We start from the raw sequence: 14,451 nt of genomic DNA, 5'->3' as shown, positions 1-14,451 counted from the left end.
AATTCCGAATACCTGTTGTATCTAATGAACACACTTCACCACCACATATTCCAGTTAGTCACCGAAATCAAGAATCTGACTCAGTAGTAAAAATGATGAAGGAAGAAAGCATGATAAAGCATCGAGTTTTTCAAACCTTTAACCCATAAAAACGAAATATCCACCCAATTGTCTTTCTTCGTGGATTCTCCGGGATTTTTCCAAATTCGTGGACTGATAGACAGCGTATCCAATTTGTTACCGGATATATAGGTGGCGAATCGGCAATATGGGGAACAGAAATGGTTGATAAGTGTCGAACATATGAGGAGTTTGAGCACTGTTTCCTCAGCAAATTTTGGAGCGAAGGTGTTCAGAAGCGCCTTCGTAAAGAAGTCTATAATGCAGAACAATTTGACCCCAGGAATAGTAGCCTGAGAATGTACTTCGAAAAATATCTTGGCAAAATTAGGTATTGGGATAACCCTATCAATAGTAAAGATGTAATTATGATTCTCAAGTCTAAATTACCCATTTCGATTCGTGAAAAGCTGATAGCCATACCAGATGATGATCCAGATACCTTTCTGTCGATATTAGATTCCCTAGACCTGATCTATGAGGACATGAGAGCTAACAAACCGCGGAATACTCCGCACAATTCTTGGCCACAACATTACGACAGTAACGGCTATGAAAAGCCAGGGAACGGTTCAAAAAATAGTAACGATTGGCAAAACGGAAATAAAGGCAGTGGGTATCCACACAAAAGGAATAGACATAATCAACACAACCGATTCAATCCCGTTTATAACACGACTGGTAACCAGTACGGCAATCAATCGTACAAGCAGAAGTTTGGAAACGGTTTCAGTCAAAAAGGTTGGCAACAGCAGAGCGGATCGCAATGGAATGCACCGTACTCGCGCAGCCAACACTCAGATTACGGGCAGCAACAAACAGCTGATAACGCCCACTCATACCAATACAACTCCGTGCCTAGTAAAAATCAAGCGCAGGGAATGCACAGAAACACACACTTTAACGGCAAACCACAGTGTGAAGGTGGATTTCACAGTAACAATTCCGGAAATCATAATAGTAATAAAAATCATCAGACCCCGCGAAGGCATTGCAATCCCCCTGTATTTTTCGCAAACGCGGAAGACAGTAACACGTATTGGACACCAGAACAAACGCAGCAACATTTTGACACGAGGTTTGTGCATAACAGTAATTTTGTTCCTCAGTGTTCTCACAATGTCAGATTGGTCGAACTTTCTAATGATGAAGGCCAATCAAAACCACACAAGCAGGAAAACTAAGTCCAGCATCTGAAAGCTCCCTAAGTGATGCTGTGAGACAGAATGGGGGCTACCACTTCGACGGAGAGACTAACCATGACGTACTTGTACTGAGATACAATGACGGGATTGACATGAGACAAGAATTATTACAAGAGAAAGAGACAACTGACGGTGATGAACCGATAGATGACCAAGTGCAAGCTATGACAAAACTTCCTATAGCCGGAATTTTGACGACTGTAATCCTAGATACAGGTGCAAATATTAATGCTATGTCCTTAAGTTTCTATAAGCAAATTAGTACATTAATTAAATTCCAACATTACCCGTCCAAGGATGTTCAAGGTCAATTCAATTCCTAAGTGTAACAACACAAGTGCTAGTTTAGACGCCAGAATAAGACAAGCTCTAACAACGTTGACCACCCAAGCCAATTTACGCAAGTAGGCGTATGACAAACATATTAATAATGTGTTAACTTATAAAGTAGGCGAAAAGGTCTTGCTAAAAACACACTTTAAACCATCGTTGCTCTTACGCAAAAATCGAAAATGGCAAAGTCTTTTTGAGGGACCTAACGAGATCCTTCGTATACCGCATACAGGTTGTTATCTGATTTCTGATCCTGCAAATGGAAAAATAAAAGGATTATACCATCACTCTGGTTTTAAAAAATATCATGCTACAGAATAAGTCAAAAGGAAAGCTTTATAATGACAAGAGAAGGTTAGCCGCTAGTGACTAAGTGACAACTGATTTGACTTTGTTAAAAAAAATTGCTTAGAATAAATTACACGACAGTGAGTCTATCTTGCTATACAGCAGAGAATTTAAAATATGTTATCTTGAGCCATAATTTAAGTACAGACAAGCTGATAAATAAAAAAAATCTTGTTTAGCAAAGAAAGTGATCAACTCCAAGAACTCTAGTTTTAAGATTTAGTTTTAAGGAGATAATATTTAAGAGAGAGAAGTGAAATATAAAGCGAAGGATGTGCCTAACAAGCCGGCTTCTGCGATATGAAATGCTAAAGAAGTGAAAATAAAACATAGTATGTAAGAATTTTTTTTTTAAGTTCAAGGAGCAATGATCCAGAAACGAAATTTATTTTCGTCAAGAACAAGGGTCGCTTGACAATTATTGGTTCCTGATCCCACTAAAATGGAAAACAAGTAACTAGTTTCTAAGTCAGCTATGTCTAGATTAAGTTCCAATGTACATAGAAATCTGGAACAGGTTCATCTCTGCATTAAAATAACGTAATGTTTACGAAGCATGTGAGTTACTTGTAAGTACCAACATGACCACGAAAGCGCTATCCTTCAGCTAGATAAACAAAGTAGCATTAATTGTAATTGCAATATGCAGTACAGATACATTCAAAGCCATAAGTGAAATAAATACGAAGTATAAGAGCGTAAGTGGCAAGGACAAAGCAATTATGACTTAAGGTCATACATAGAGGCCAATGCAGTGTAGCGCAAGCAGGCGTCAAGGCGAGAATAAAATGACAATGAAACCGCCGGCAAAACAGAGTAGCTAGTTTGTAATTGGAGCGTGTACGCAGACGTACGGCGCAAAGGAAAATTAATTTCTAAGTCATAAGGAACAAGGAGTTGTTTGCTAGATTTCTTCTTCTATGTACTATTATATCTATGTCTTTCTTCTGAATTTGTGTAAATATCCTAACCCGCCTAAACCCGTCCCGTAGACTTGACGTCACAGATTGAGAAATGCGGTTGACGTGGAAGGCTGGTTTGGCATACGATTTTCAAAAGGAAGCGCGTGAACGAAATCTGGAAAAGCTAGTTTTGAAATGTCTTTATTTTTCCTTTTAAAGTCAATCCGAGACGCAAACCGAGATCGCGATAAGGAATTTGAAATTTTCTTGAATGGTGTTCTGTTCTCATGTGAAAGGGCAATCAAATGTGACTGATTGATCCTCACATCTAGTAAAAAGAGAATTTTTGTTGAAATGACAGTGATAACTTTAATGAATCTAACAAATAGAAAGAACGATTGAAATGAATTAAAATAATAATAATTGCTAACAGATCGGAGAAACTAATGTATTGTGACTGTGAACTAAAAGCATAATTAGTCTTAGAGAAAGATGAGGAACAATGTAAAGCGAAATGTTAAGGTAGTTACCAACAAAGTAACAGAAATTGAAATGGACATGATAATCAAAGCTCTGAATTAGCAAGCTTCAAAGTGAGACAAACTATTTGATTATAAACTGTAAAATAATTGTGTACATAGTAGTGTATAAGTGAAGGCTTAAAATGGTGTGGAAGTCTGCCACAGACACGATGAAGAAAAAAAGTGTTAAACGTGCAGATAGGCCGACGGACAATGATAGTCCGGTTGTGTAACCGAAGGCGGTGATGTGATTACGTGCAGTGCATCGGAAACCAAGTGTGTTAGCTGCTTTGCAAAGTGCGAGCACTAGCCTACCTTAAAATCTTCAAAATCGGCTGGAAAATGTGGAGACAGGGATGGTTTCAATGGAGCCTCTGTCCCTGCTAATCCTCGTCCCTCCTCACCAGCCTCAGCAAACCACAAAATACCACAACACCATCGACGCAACGTGTTCATTGAACCGTGCGCGGAAAAGCTGAAGTACCGCGTGGAGGCTAGTCAGCGCCTCGAGTTGCGATTCAGCTCTAACAATCAGCCTGTGTCAACGTCCATCGACGCAACAAACGCGTTAAATTTAAAGTGATGTACTAGCACAGCACTCCCGCTGCAGTTCGACGAAACGGACTTTCCATGAAAGCCGCTACTAAAATAAAAGACTCTTATATGAGTTCACAACAAATCACATACTATGCTAATGTTATATCCCGTGAATGAAATGCGAACAGCCAAACCACACGCGAATAGTGACAAAGTCAAATTCCTATGAATCTCAAGTCCTAAAATTAGATTTATGCTTAGTTTTTAGACTAATGGGTATTTATATTTCTTTTGTTACATGTAACGTGTGTACGTAACGTGCGAGTGAGACTCGCCCGCCAGAGCTGATGAAAAGTTTTCTACTCGCAGACCGCAAAGTAGCGATCCAACTTCTCAAGGCATAAGCTTCACCTGGAGAAGAATCAAATTTTAACTTACCTGTCAATACACAAACAGTGAAAGCGTAAAAATCATGACAACTAGTGAGCAATGAAAAATGGACACGAGTGAGAAATTCCATGTGTGAGAATTATATGTGTATAAAAATGGACACGTGTGAGAAATTCCATGTGTGAGAATTATGTGCGTATAAAAAGATGAATCCTATGTGTTTTCTTTCAGGAGCAAAGAGCCTATGAGCTCTGGACAATAACTTGAGGCCACAAAGATGGTCGGTATGAACTCTGTAAAAAAAAAAAAAAAAAGACTGTAATAAGTATAATGTATAATGTCCATTGTAAACTTCGTAGATTTACTGTCTTAGTTTTTAAATTTTTTTGTGTATCTTTACCTTAAGAACTGTCTTTGTCTATGAATGACAGATCACCATATTTGTGTAATCCTAATAATCAAATGACAGGAATACTGTGTTTGATCAATGTAAATCTGTAAAGTACTCAATCCCATAATGTTAACGGCGACATGTGAATCTTGGTAATCTCCTTGATTTCCAAGATTCCCATGGAAGGCAATGTAACATTATGTGATTGTCTTATCATTTTAAATCATTCACTAATCGAGCAGTCGCTCGGCAACAGCTACAGTTAGCAAATAATGTTGCGAGAATGTAAAAGGTGAACGACCTGTGACGTAACTTGTTTATTGTCGAAGCGCCGTCAGAGATGCAGTGAGTTATTGACTTTGAAAACCGCGGCGCGAAAAACGGACAGAAGAAGAACACTTTTACACATTTTTTTTTTTTTTTTTTTTTTTTTGAGATACGAGATATTCTCGATGAACAGTTACTCATTCTTCTCTTGTCTCCTGTAATTTGTGTCGGACGCGCATGTCTTGCCGCCGTATTATTATTGTTAAAATTAATATTGTTCTAGTGTAAAGTAAATGTGTAATACTAAAAGTGCCTAGCAGTAGATTTATTGTGCGACGTGTATGTGAAAACGTCAAAGGAATTGTTTTCATTAAGAGAAGTGCCAGTCAAAACGGCATCCACGTTAAATCCTTCATTGCAGTGTAAGTTCGTCTATTAATTGCCGTAAATTCAGAGTTAAATGGAACTGGTGTATGGACTATTCATTTACTATTGAATCTATGTCTCACTTCTTCATGAAATTATTTAATTTTCTATATGTTTCTGCCAAATAGAGAGTTCACAGTCACGAATTCTTTCGTCGAGTTCGGACGGAAGTTGCATGCGGCGAAATATTTTCTCCGCGCCATATTCTACTGGTAAATGCATGATAAACTACGGTCCCTTAGGAAATTCATGTTGAGCTATCCAAAATAATTATATTTTGAATAGGCATTTACTCTCCTCTGCAATGCAACTTCCGACTGATCAGACGATCCAACAAGAAACAGCCGCACACGGTCGGCGTTCGCAAATATGTTTCCACCGCTGATTATAGCTATATGTTACAGCACAAAAGTAACATATTGTTATAATTAGAGACTACGAACGGGGACATTTATAACTGTATGTTTATGTATACACATTACGTAAACATATCGTTATAATATCAAGCCAGAGGTATCGAGTCAAAAAAGTTTCTGATGAATAATAGGATAATGCAGACCGAATAGCCCGAAGAAAAGAAATAAAGTTACAACCATGGACGAAAGATATTTAGTTATTCAGGCTATATAAATGAGTTGTAACCAATGAACAAGCAAAGAATTTAAGCAGGTAGGCTGAAGGACCCAGTAGGAGGAAAGGAGAGGTTGATAGAAATTTTATCAGGATATTTTAAATAAAATAGTGTGCAGAGGAGTACGAAAGAGACAAGACTACGAATCATTCTTAGAGAAGATAGGGAGGGCCCATCCGATATAGATGAAATGAGAGAAAGAGAGGCAGGTAGGCAGACCCAGAGGAGGCTGACCTATACTGTGTGGGCAGGGGCACCAAAAAGAGGATTGACCTGTACCATAGTTTAGTATAAATGGAAGGGGCGTACCTACCCAAGGATGAGGAAGAAGATGTTTTCATAGTATCAACCCTTACGTAGATTGGAACCCACAGGGAAAGGGTGGTATAGTGACCTGAGATTGTAGTGGAAAGTTTCTCCTCGTGTGCGAGGAGATAGAAAAAAGAGAACACCCCCAGTACAACTAATTAACTATTTTTTTCAGACCAGGAAAACCGGTGATAATCATTGCAACAGCTTTTAAAAAAAAAAGAAGAAGGGGGGGGGGGGTTAAGACTCGACTCGGAATAATGCCTGAACTTTGAAACTGGCTAAGGGGATTAACTAGATAACTAGTGTAACTGCCAGAATGTTGCGTGTAAGTCTGCAAACATGCATGCTTTGTGTTGTACAGGTGCCAGATGTCAGTTTGTGAGATTGAGTTCCATGCCATTTTCACTTGTTCATTCAATAAAGAGACAGTTAATACTGTTTATAGATCATGCTGGAGTTGTTGTCTGATGATGACCCACATTTGCTCAATTGGAGCAAATAATTTAAAAAAATGCAATTTGGTCAGAGGTCCTGACACAAACAAACACAAATGATGCTTACAATATATTTGCATCCACTTTTATGACATACTTTGAAATGTGTTTCCCAAAAAAGCTTTTGAGTTATAGATCATCTGGATCCAAAGGGACCTGGATTACACCCAGAATTAAAAAGTCAAGTGAAACCATGAAATTACTTAGTTTAAAGTTAAAAACATGTCATGATCAGCAGTTTGTTGATTATGTGAGGACATACAAAAAGACTTACCGCAAAGTAATAGCAAAAGCAAAATTAATAAGGCAGGCTAGTAACAAGTCCAGAATGATGTGGAAAATGGTAAAAAGAGAAACTGGGGGTCAAACTAATGAACAGGAAATCAATCTTAAAAATAATAAAATATTCCCGTAGAAAAAGATGCCATGGCAAACTATGTAAACAATTATTTTGTAAATATTCCCCTTACTTTAAGTAGTAAATTTAAGCAACAACCAACAGTGACGACTCCAATGGTAAATACCAGCATGATGGCAATCCCAACAGATGAGCATGAAGTTCTAAAAGTCATTAAATGCTTGAAATCCAAAATGTTCTCTGGGTTGGATGATGTACCTGTATCAATAATTAAGAAAATTGCTCCATGTGTTGTCAAACCTATAGTGCACATAGCAAACTTGTCCCTTAGTGAAGGGATATTTCCGGACAAACTTAAAATCTCTAAAGTGATACCTCTATACAAAAATGGTGACGGACATAAAATAAAAAATTACCGACCTATACCTCTCCTCCCAGCCTTCTCCAAAATACTTGAGGAATTAATGAAAATCAGGGTTACAAAATATCTAAAAAAACATAAACTAATAAATAACAGTCATCATGGCTTTCGAGCAGGGCACAGTACAGAAAAAGCCATATTGGACTACACAACAGAAATAGTAAGAAATCTGGAGTCAAATAAACAGGTTGTTGGAATTAATCTAGATTTATCCAAAGCCTTCGATACTGTGAACTATTTAATATTACTAGAGAAACTTGAAGCAATAGGCATCAGGGGTACTGTTAAAAAATGGTTTGAATCTTATCTGCAAAACAGGTCACAAGTTTTTGAGCTGAGGTCATCCAACAATCTTCACAATTTTAAACTCATATCTGAACCAAAACAAATTGAAATAGGTGTTCCACAGGGCAGCATTCTGGGCCCATTGTTATTTCTAATTCATATCAATGATATACAGGCTCCAGACAGCTCAGCCAAAATTCTACTATTTGCCGATGACACAAGTATCATAATTAGTGATATAAAAGAATCATTGTGTACTACAGCATAGAAAATGCTCTCATACATATAGTCATGGTTTTATTCAAATAAGCTGACATTAAATACAAAGAAAACAAACTTTATACAGTATGGAATCAAGTGCCAAGGGGAAAATATGTACCTTATGCTGGATAGCAAACAAATAGAAAAAGTGTGCACCACAAAGTTTCTGGGAATGCAAATTGGCCAAGATTTAAACTGGAATGAACACAGTGTATATCTTACTCAGAAACTTAGCTCAGCATGTTTTGCCTTAAGAATAATATCCAAGGTATGCAGCAAAGAATGTATTAGAGTAGTGTATTTTAGTTATTTCCAATCAGTTGCAAGCTATGGCATAAGTTTTTGGGGAAAAACCAGGTCAAGACTAAATGACATTTTTATTATGCAAAAAAGAGCTATTCGTATCATGACACACAGCCCACCACAAACTCACTGTAGACCCTTATTCAGACAACTAAAGATACTTACAATACCATCAATATATATTTTTAAATGCCTGGAAATGATAAGTAAAAATAACTACAATCTCCAAACCAACTCAAGCTACCATGATCACAATACAAAGCATTGTAAAGACTTCCACATTCCCTATGCAGCAAAAACTAGAAGTCAGAAACATGTTAGCCACTTAGGAATAAAGCTTTTAAATGCACTTCCATCTCAAATTAATGAATTGAAAGGCAAAAATAATTTCAAGCATGAAGTAAAAAAACACGTGATGGAAAAATGCTACTACAGTGTAAATGAATACCTGTCTCAGACTGAGGATTGAAACCTGTACTTATTTTTTTTTAATTAAAACTAATTTAATGATGTTTTCAACTTTGTAATTATGATACTTAGGAAAAATCTGTTAAATATCCGTAATACGTTTTGTGTATATCCGTAATATGTTTTGTGTATAAGGCATAGTCCATGATCTAAAATTGTTTATCATGAGCAAGTACTTTTGTTTTTTGGGCAATAAGTTCTTGTACACTACTTATGTACTATGTGTATGTAATTTGTTTGCTGTTTATATATGTTTGTCAATTTATTATGTGTATGTGTTGTTATGTGTTACGTGTAATCAAATGACAAATCCTATATCACATGTGTGATCTATTGGATGCTAAATAAATAAATAAATAAAAAGGTTAGCTGCAGGCCCTCAGCTGGCCTCCTTCTAACCAACATATGGCCATTACTGGCACTGTGGCAGAACCCTGTTTCATCGGAAAACACAACAAACCTCCACGCTGCCCTCCAATGAGTTCTCACTTGGCACCACTATGGTGGTGGTTTGGGGTCAGTGGAATGCATACAACAGGGAGTCTGGCTCAGAGCTGTCCTCAAAGTAACTGATGTATAACAGTTCGTTATGTCACTGTGGCAACAACTGCTGTTCAAATTGCTGCTGCACATGCAGTACAATGCACTAGAGCCATACACTGAACACAGTGGTCTTCCCTCTTGACTATCCAGTGCTTGGTCTTTTTGCAACCATACATTCTCATAACTATCACTGCCAGCAAACATGTACAGTAGCTACATTCATACCAAGTCTTTCAGCAATAATATGGAAGGAGCATTTTTAGTCCTCTTACAAGACATCATTCAAACTCAGTAAGGTGTTGACAATGGTGTCTTTGTCACCTTAAAGGCATTCTTGACTAACATTGACTCATCGCATCCAATCTAAAAGGTAATTAATGCTCGCAACTGTTACAGCTTGATTAAAAACAAACCTTATTTGCATCATCACAGTGGTGCTATTAGCACTACTCTTATGTGACTGGTGCAAAACTGTGATAGACATCATCTTCCATATGTAGAAACATGCCTACCAACTTTCATATATGTTGCACAACTCCTTCTTGGTGTTGTGATTTTTTTTTCTGTCAGTGTATAATCCAGCTCTAAACCATAAACAAAGTCAACATGGACATTATTTTTTTGATTTTCACTGTGACAATAATAATAATAATAATAATAATAGTAATAATAATAATACTTTATTCAACATCAAAAGATTATTGCATATGTATAAAAACAGGTTACAATTCTTGATACATAGTGCAATAATACATTCTTCTCAATACGTCATTGATTTACAAAATTATTAAATTACAAATAAAATAGTTTGCTTAACACTATTTACATATTTTTTCGAAGCACATCTTAATCTGCATATAAGTATGGTATTCCTCTAATCTGCAAAGTGGATTTTGTAATAGGAATTTCTTTAGCTGGATTTTAAGCTTCATTGTGAATAGGGCCATAAATTTACTGGGCAGTGCATTGGATAACTTTAAACATGCACATTGTGGACCCTCTCCAGACGGTGCTGTTCTGTGGCTGCTGATGTAAAATCTTTATTGATTTCTGGTGTTTACTGATACAAAAAGGGAACAAATGTTGGGCTGCAGTCTTTTAACAAGCAATATGGCTTTTGGAAGGTACATGTTTACTAGGGTTAGTATAACAGTCTTTGGAAATAAGCCACGGCATGATTCCTTATATTTTGCTCTACAGATGATTCTTGTTGCAATAGCATACTTAGATTTGCTTTGACGTTGCTCCCCAAATTTCTCTTCCATAATTCAGGTTAGAGGAAAATAGAGAATGGATGCAGTCTTTAGGACAACAGTGTCTTTGAGGAACTTGATAAACATATTCATTGCAGATATATTCTTTGACAACTGACATGCTATGGTGTCAACATTTTTGTCCAATTTTAGATAGATTTCAGTTGCTACACTGAGGAATTTTACATTAAACTCTTTTTCTACTAATTCATTGCCTATGTATAGTTTAATTTCATCATTACAACTACTGTTGTTAAACTCTTTGATGTATATTTTACTGCTACTTACATTTAAGTGGCTTTCATTAAAGTACTGAACAATTTCATTTGTCACGTTATTACAGTGGGTCTCTAATTGGTTAAATGATTCCTTTTTACACATAGTGGATGTATCATCTGCATACAGAACTATTTTGGAACTATGAGTGCAATATCTTATGTCATTTACATAAATCAAAAACAGAAGAGGACCCAGTACTGAGCCCTGGGGCACTCCACATTTCATATTAGTGATGTGTGAACATCACTTTCAGTTTTAAGCAGTAGAAACTGTTTTCAGTTGCTCATGTAAGATTTTATTAGGTCATGAGCAATGCCTCTGATGCCACTGTTCCATATCTTTCTGTAATAGGACTGTGGCATTCAAACAGTCAAAAGCTTTTTTTAAAGTCACCATGTTGCTTGTTCTCAATGCCACTTATTATCTCTTCAATTAACTGTGCAGCTGCTGTGCTAGTTGATTTACATTTTAAGAATCCATTTTGATTTTCAAACATTAGGTTGTGCATCTGCAGGAAGTTTATAATTCTGCTGTGTATGTCTTTTTCAACTATTTTGGAAAAGATAGGAAGTATTGAGATTGGTCAGTAGTTTTGAATTTTGAGTTTGTCTCCTTTTTTTAAAGATCGGTGTTACCTGAGCTATTTTTAGACTGTCTGGGAAGGTGCCTGATTCTATAATATTATTTACTGCTGTATACAGAGGTACAGACAAATTTTGTCTGCACACTAATACTGAGGCCATCATGCCCTGCAGAACTGGAAGATTTTAGAGAGATAACGCTGTTAATTATTTTGTTGCAATTTGTGGGGTTTAGATATATGCTATGCTCAGATAGATTGCTTTTAAAATTATACTGCATGTTAATATGTTTGTCATTGATAGCTTCCCCTACTGACAAAAAATATTCAGCGAATATATTGACAGTTTCAAGTTGATATTTTACCACCATCCCATTAAGGTCAATAATAAAGTCCACACAGCATTTGTCCTGCTGGTTTTAAAACTGTTTATCACTCCTCAGACACTAGCAGTAACATTGTGTGAAGCCTGAAGCTTGTTTGCAATGTTGTTGCTACTGGTCTGTGTTAATAAAATTCTTATAGTACCCTTGACAAGTCTTGAAGGCCTTCTTTAGCTTTAGATTTTGTCTATTATTCAACATTGCACTGTGGAATAATTTTAATTTTTCCCTTGCTTCAATGACATAATTATTTATCCAGATACTTTTGACATTTGTTTATATTTTTAGTTTGTTAACCTTTTGTGGCTACAACTGGGCATGTGGCATCAAAACAGTGGTAGAAGTCAGCAGCAAAGCTATCATAGAAAAAGCTATCATTCTCAAACCATGGTATGTGTGCTAACATGCAGTTCAGTTTATTGATGTTGTACACATAATTCTTTTGCTTACATATAGGGACGAAGAGCATCTCATTTGCCTCCAATTGAAGCTGTACTGCATGGTGATCAGAGATGGCTAGTTTTAGAACAGATATACCCCAAAAAAGCAGGGTCATGTTTGTCATTATATTATCCACACATGTTATGCTGTTGCCAGTCTCTCTAGTTGGGTCATGGATAAGTGGGGTCAGATTGAATTCATCGAGTAGGAGGTGTAACTTTTTGGTGTTTACATCATTGGTTAATAAGTCTATATTTACATCCCCAGTTATTATAGTATTTACAGGGCCATTTAACCCCAAAAATGCCCTAGGTGGCCTATGCACATTGATCATTGCACCAAGCAAGGTGTCACAGTGATTAGCATACTGCACTCAATTTTGGGAAGATGACAGTTCAAACCCGTGTCCAGCCATCCTGATTTAGGTTTTCTGTGATGTCCCTAAATCGCTTCAGGCAAATGCTGGTATGGTTTCTTCGAAAGGTTAGGGCTGACTTCCTTTCCCATCTTTCCCTAATCCAATAGGACCAATGAACTTTCTGTCTGGTCTCTTCCTCCAAATCAACAACTGATAATTGCTATATTTTCTCTACCCCATTTTAGATTTATTGCATCAATTCTGTAATTCCTTCTATACAGAATGCACTTACGTCAATACCACTGAAATTACTTGCTTTAACAGTGAAGAATGCTTCGCCACCCTCAGACTTGTTTTTCCTACTAAAGGCAGAAAAAAATTTCATGGAGAGTGGTTGACTAATGCTAATTAAGTCTTCAGTGTACCAGTGTTCAGTTATGACTAAAATATTAGGTTTATCATGACATGTAATAATATCCAGATCATTGTGCTTGTCTTTAAAAGACTTCTGAATTTCTGGTTTATGGCATTAAATCTGAGTTTCTCCTGGTGGACTATACAGGATGATTTAGGGCTACCAAATGGTCCAGCAGGCTTCACAAGTTTCCCAGGTTTACCTACAAGGTCTGTTTGTGTGGCAGATTCTGATTAGGTGGAGTGTGCCATTCCATGGCAATGCACTTACTTACACTGCTTTGTGGAGAATTTCTTCTAATTTCCTTGACAATTAATTTTCTGACAGTCTTTCTGCCTCTCATTCATGTGCATACCATGCGTTGTGTGCAGGTCTCTTTCTATATTGTTGACATTTACCAGGGATACATTATGAAATTTATTACATATTGTTTTAAGCCTATCGTTTGTCTTGTGCATTTGCAAGTTCACTATAGATTACTTTAGCATTAATCAACTTACCGAATGCCACTTTCATGTGCATGATAGTGGCATTTGCTTGACTTTTTTCTACATCATTTGTACCTCCCATGATTACGACACAATCATTTGATGAAAAACTCTCACTATTTTGCACAGTGTAAATCAGGGACTCCAAAAAAGTTCTGCCTTCAAATTTTCAGTCACTTTTTAACCTATCAAATTCAAAACACTTCTGAGAATACACAATCTTTGTTTATATTCATCATTAGTCATTAAAACAAGCAAGTCTTTTTTAAGCCTTGTGCATACAGACAGTTGATTCAGTATAATGCATAGATACTATTTTTGCTTCATTTTTGGAGGTTATTAACAAGGTGCATACCTGCAAATGTGATAGAATTAAGCAATCCCTTGTCAGATGGCTGCATCTGTAGGTCACATTGTGCTGCTGGCAGCAGGTATGACATTGAAGATGAACTGAACTGATGTGAAAGTGAGCATACAAGGGATGTAAAAAGTATCAGGTAGTTGTACCATCCAAAACCTAGAAAAGAAGATATAGAGATGTGAAATGCATATAAATGTTATTAAATTTATATTCTTCTATAATGGATAAATCAGGTAAAAACAAAATGCAGAAACATCTAAACTATAAACTTTTTCTCTTCCTTGCATACTGGTATACTCCAGAAAAGGTTACTTAACTTAAGTTCCATGTGATAAAAATGTTCTAAAAAACTCTGTATACTGTCTGAAATTAATAAC

The 14,451-nt window shown here is 36.6% G+C and overlaps 1 protein-coding gene across 3 annotated transcripts in view; it reads right to left on the bottom strand.

The window, feature by feature from the left end:
- The window catches only part of LOC126191525 (synaptic vesicle glycoprotein 2C-like), a 242,118-nt gene extending 227,920 nt beyond the window's left edge, over positions 1 to 14,198 (bottom strand). For all 3 annotated transcript variants that reach the window (XR_007538365.1, XR_007538364.1, XM_049932424.1), the window contains exon 1: positions 14,069 to 14,198. Coding sequence is in view for 1 of the 3 variants with exons in the window: in XM_049932424.1 (XP_049788381.1) it covers positions 14,069 to 14,153 (85 nt within the window). In the remaining 2 variants the exon portion in view is untranslated. The remainder of the gene's footprint in view (positions 1 to 14,068) is intronic.
- Between the last annotated feature and the right edge of the window lie 253 nt (positions 14,199 to 14,451).

Source organism: Schistocerca cancellata, chromosome 6, assembly GCF_023864275.1.
Source record: "Schistocerca cancellata isolate TAMUIC-IGC-003103 chromosome 6, iqSchCanc2.1, whole genome shotgun sequence".
Taxonomy (NCBI): Eukaryota; Metazoa; Arthropoda; class Insecta; order Orthoptera; family Acrididae; genus Schistocerca; species Schistocerca cancellata.
Note: the sequence above shows the minus strand (reverse complement) of the source record. Positions and strands in the feature narration are given on the sequence as shown.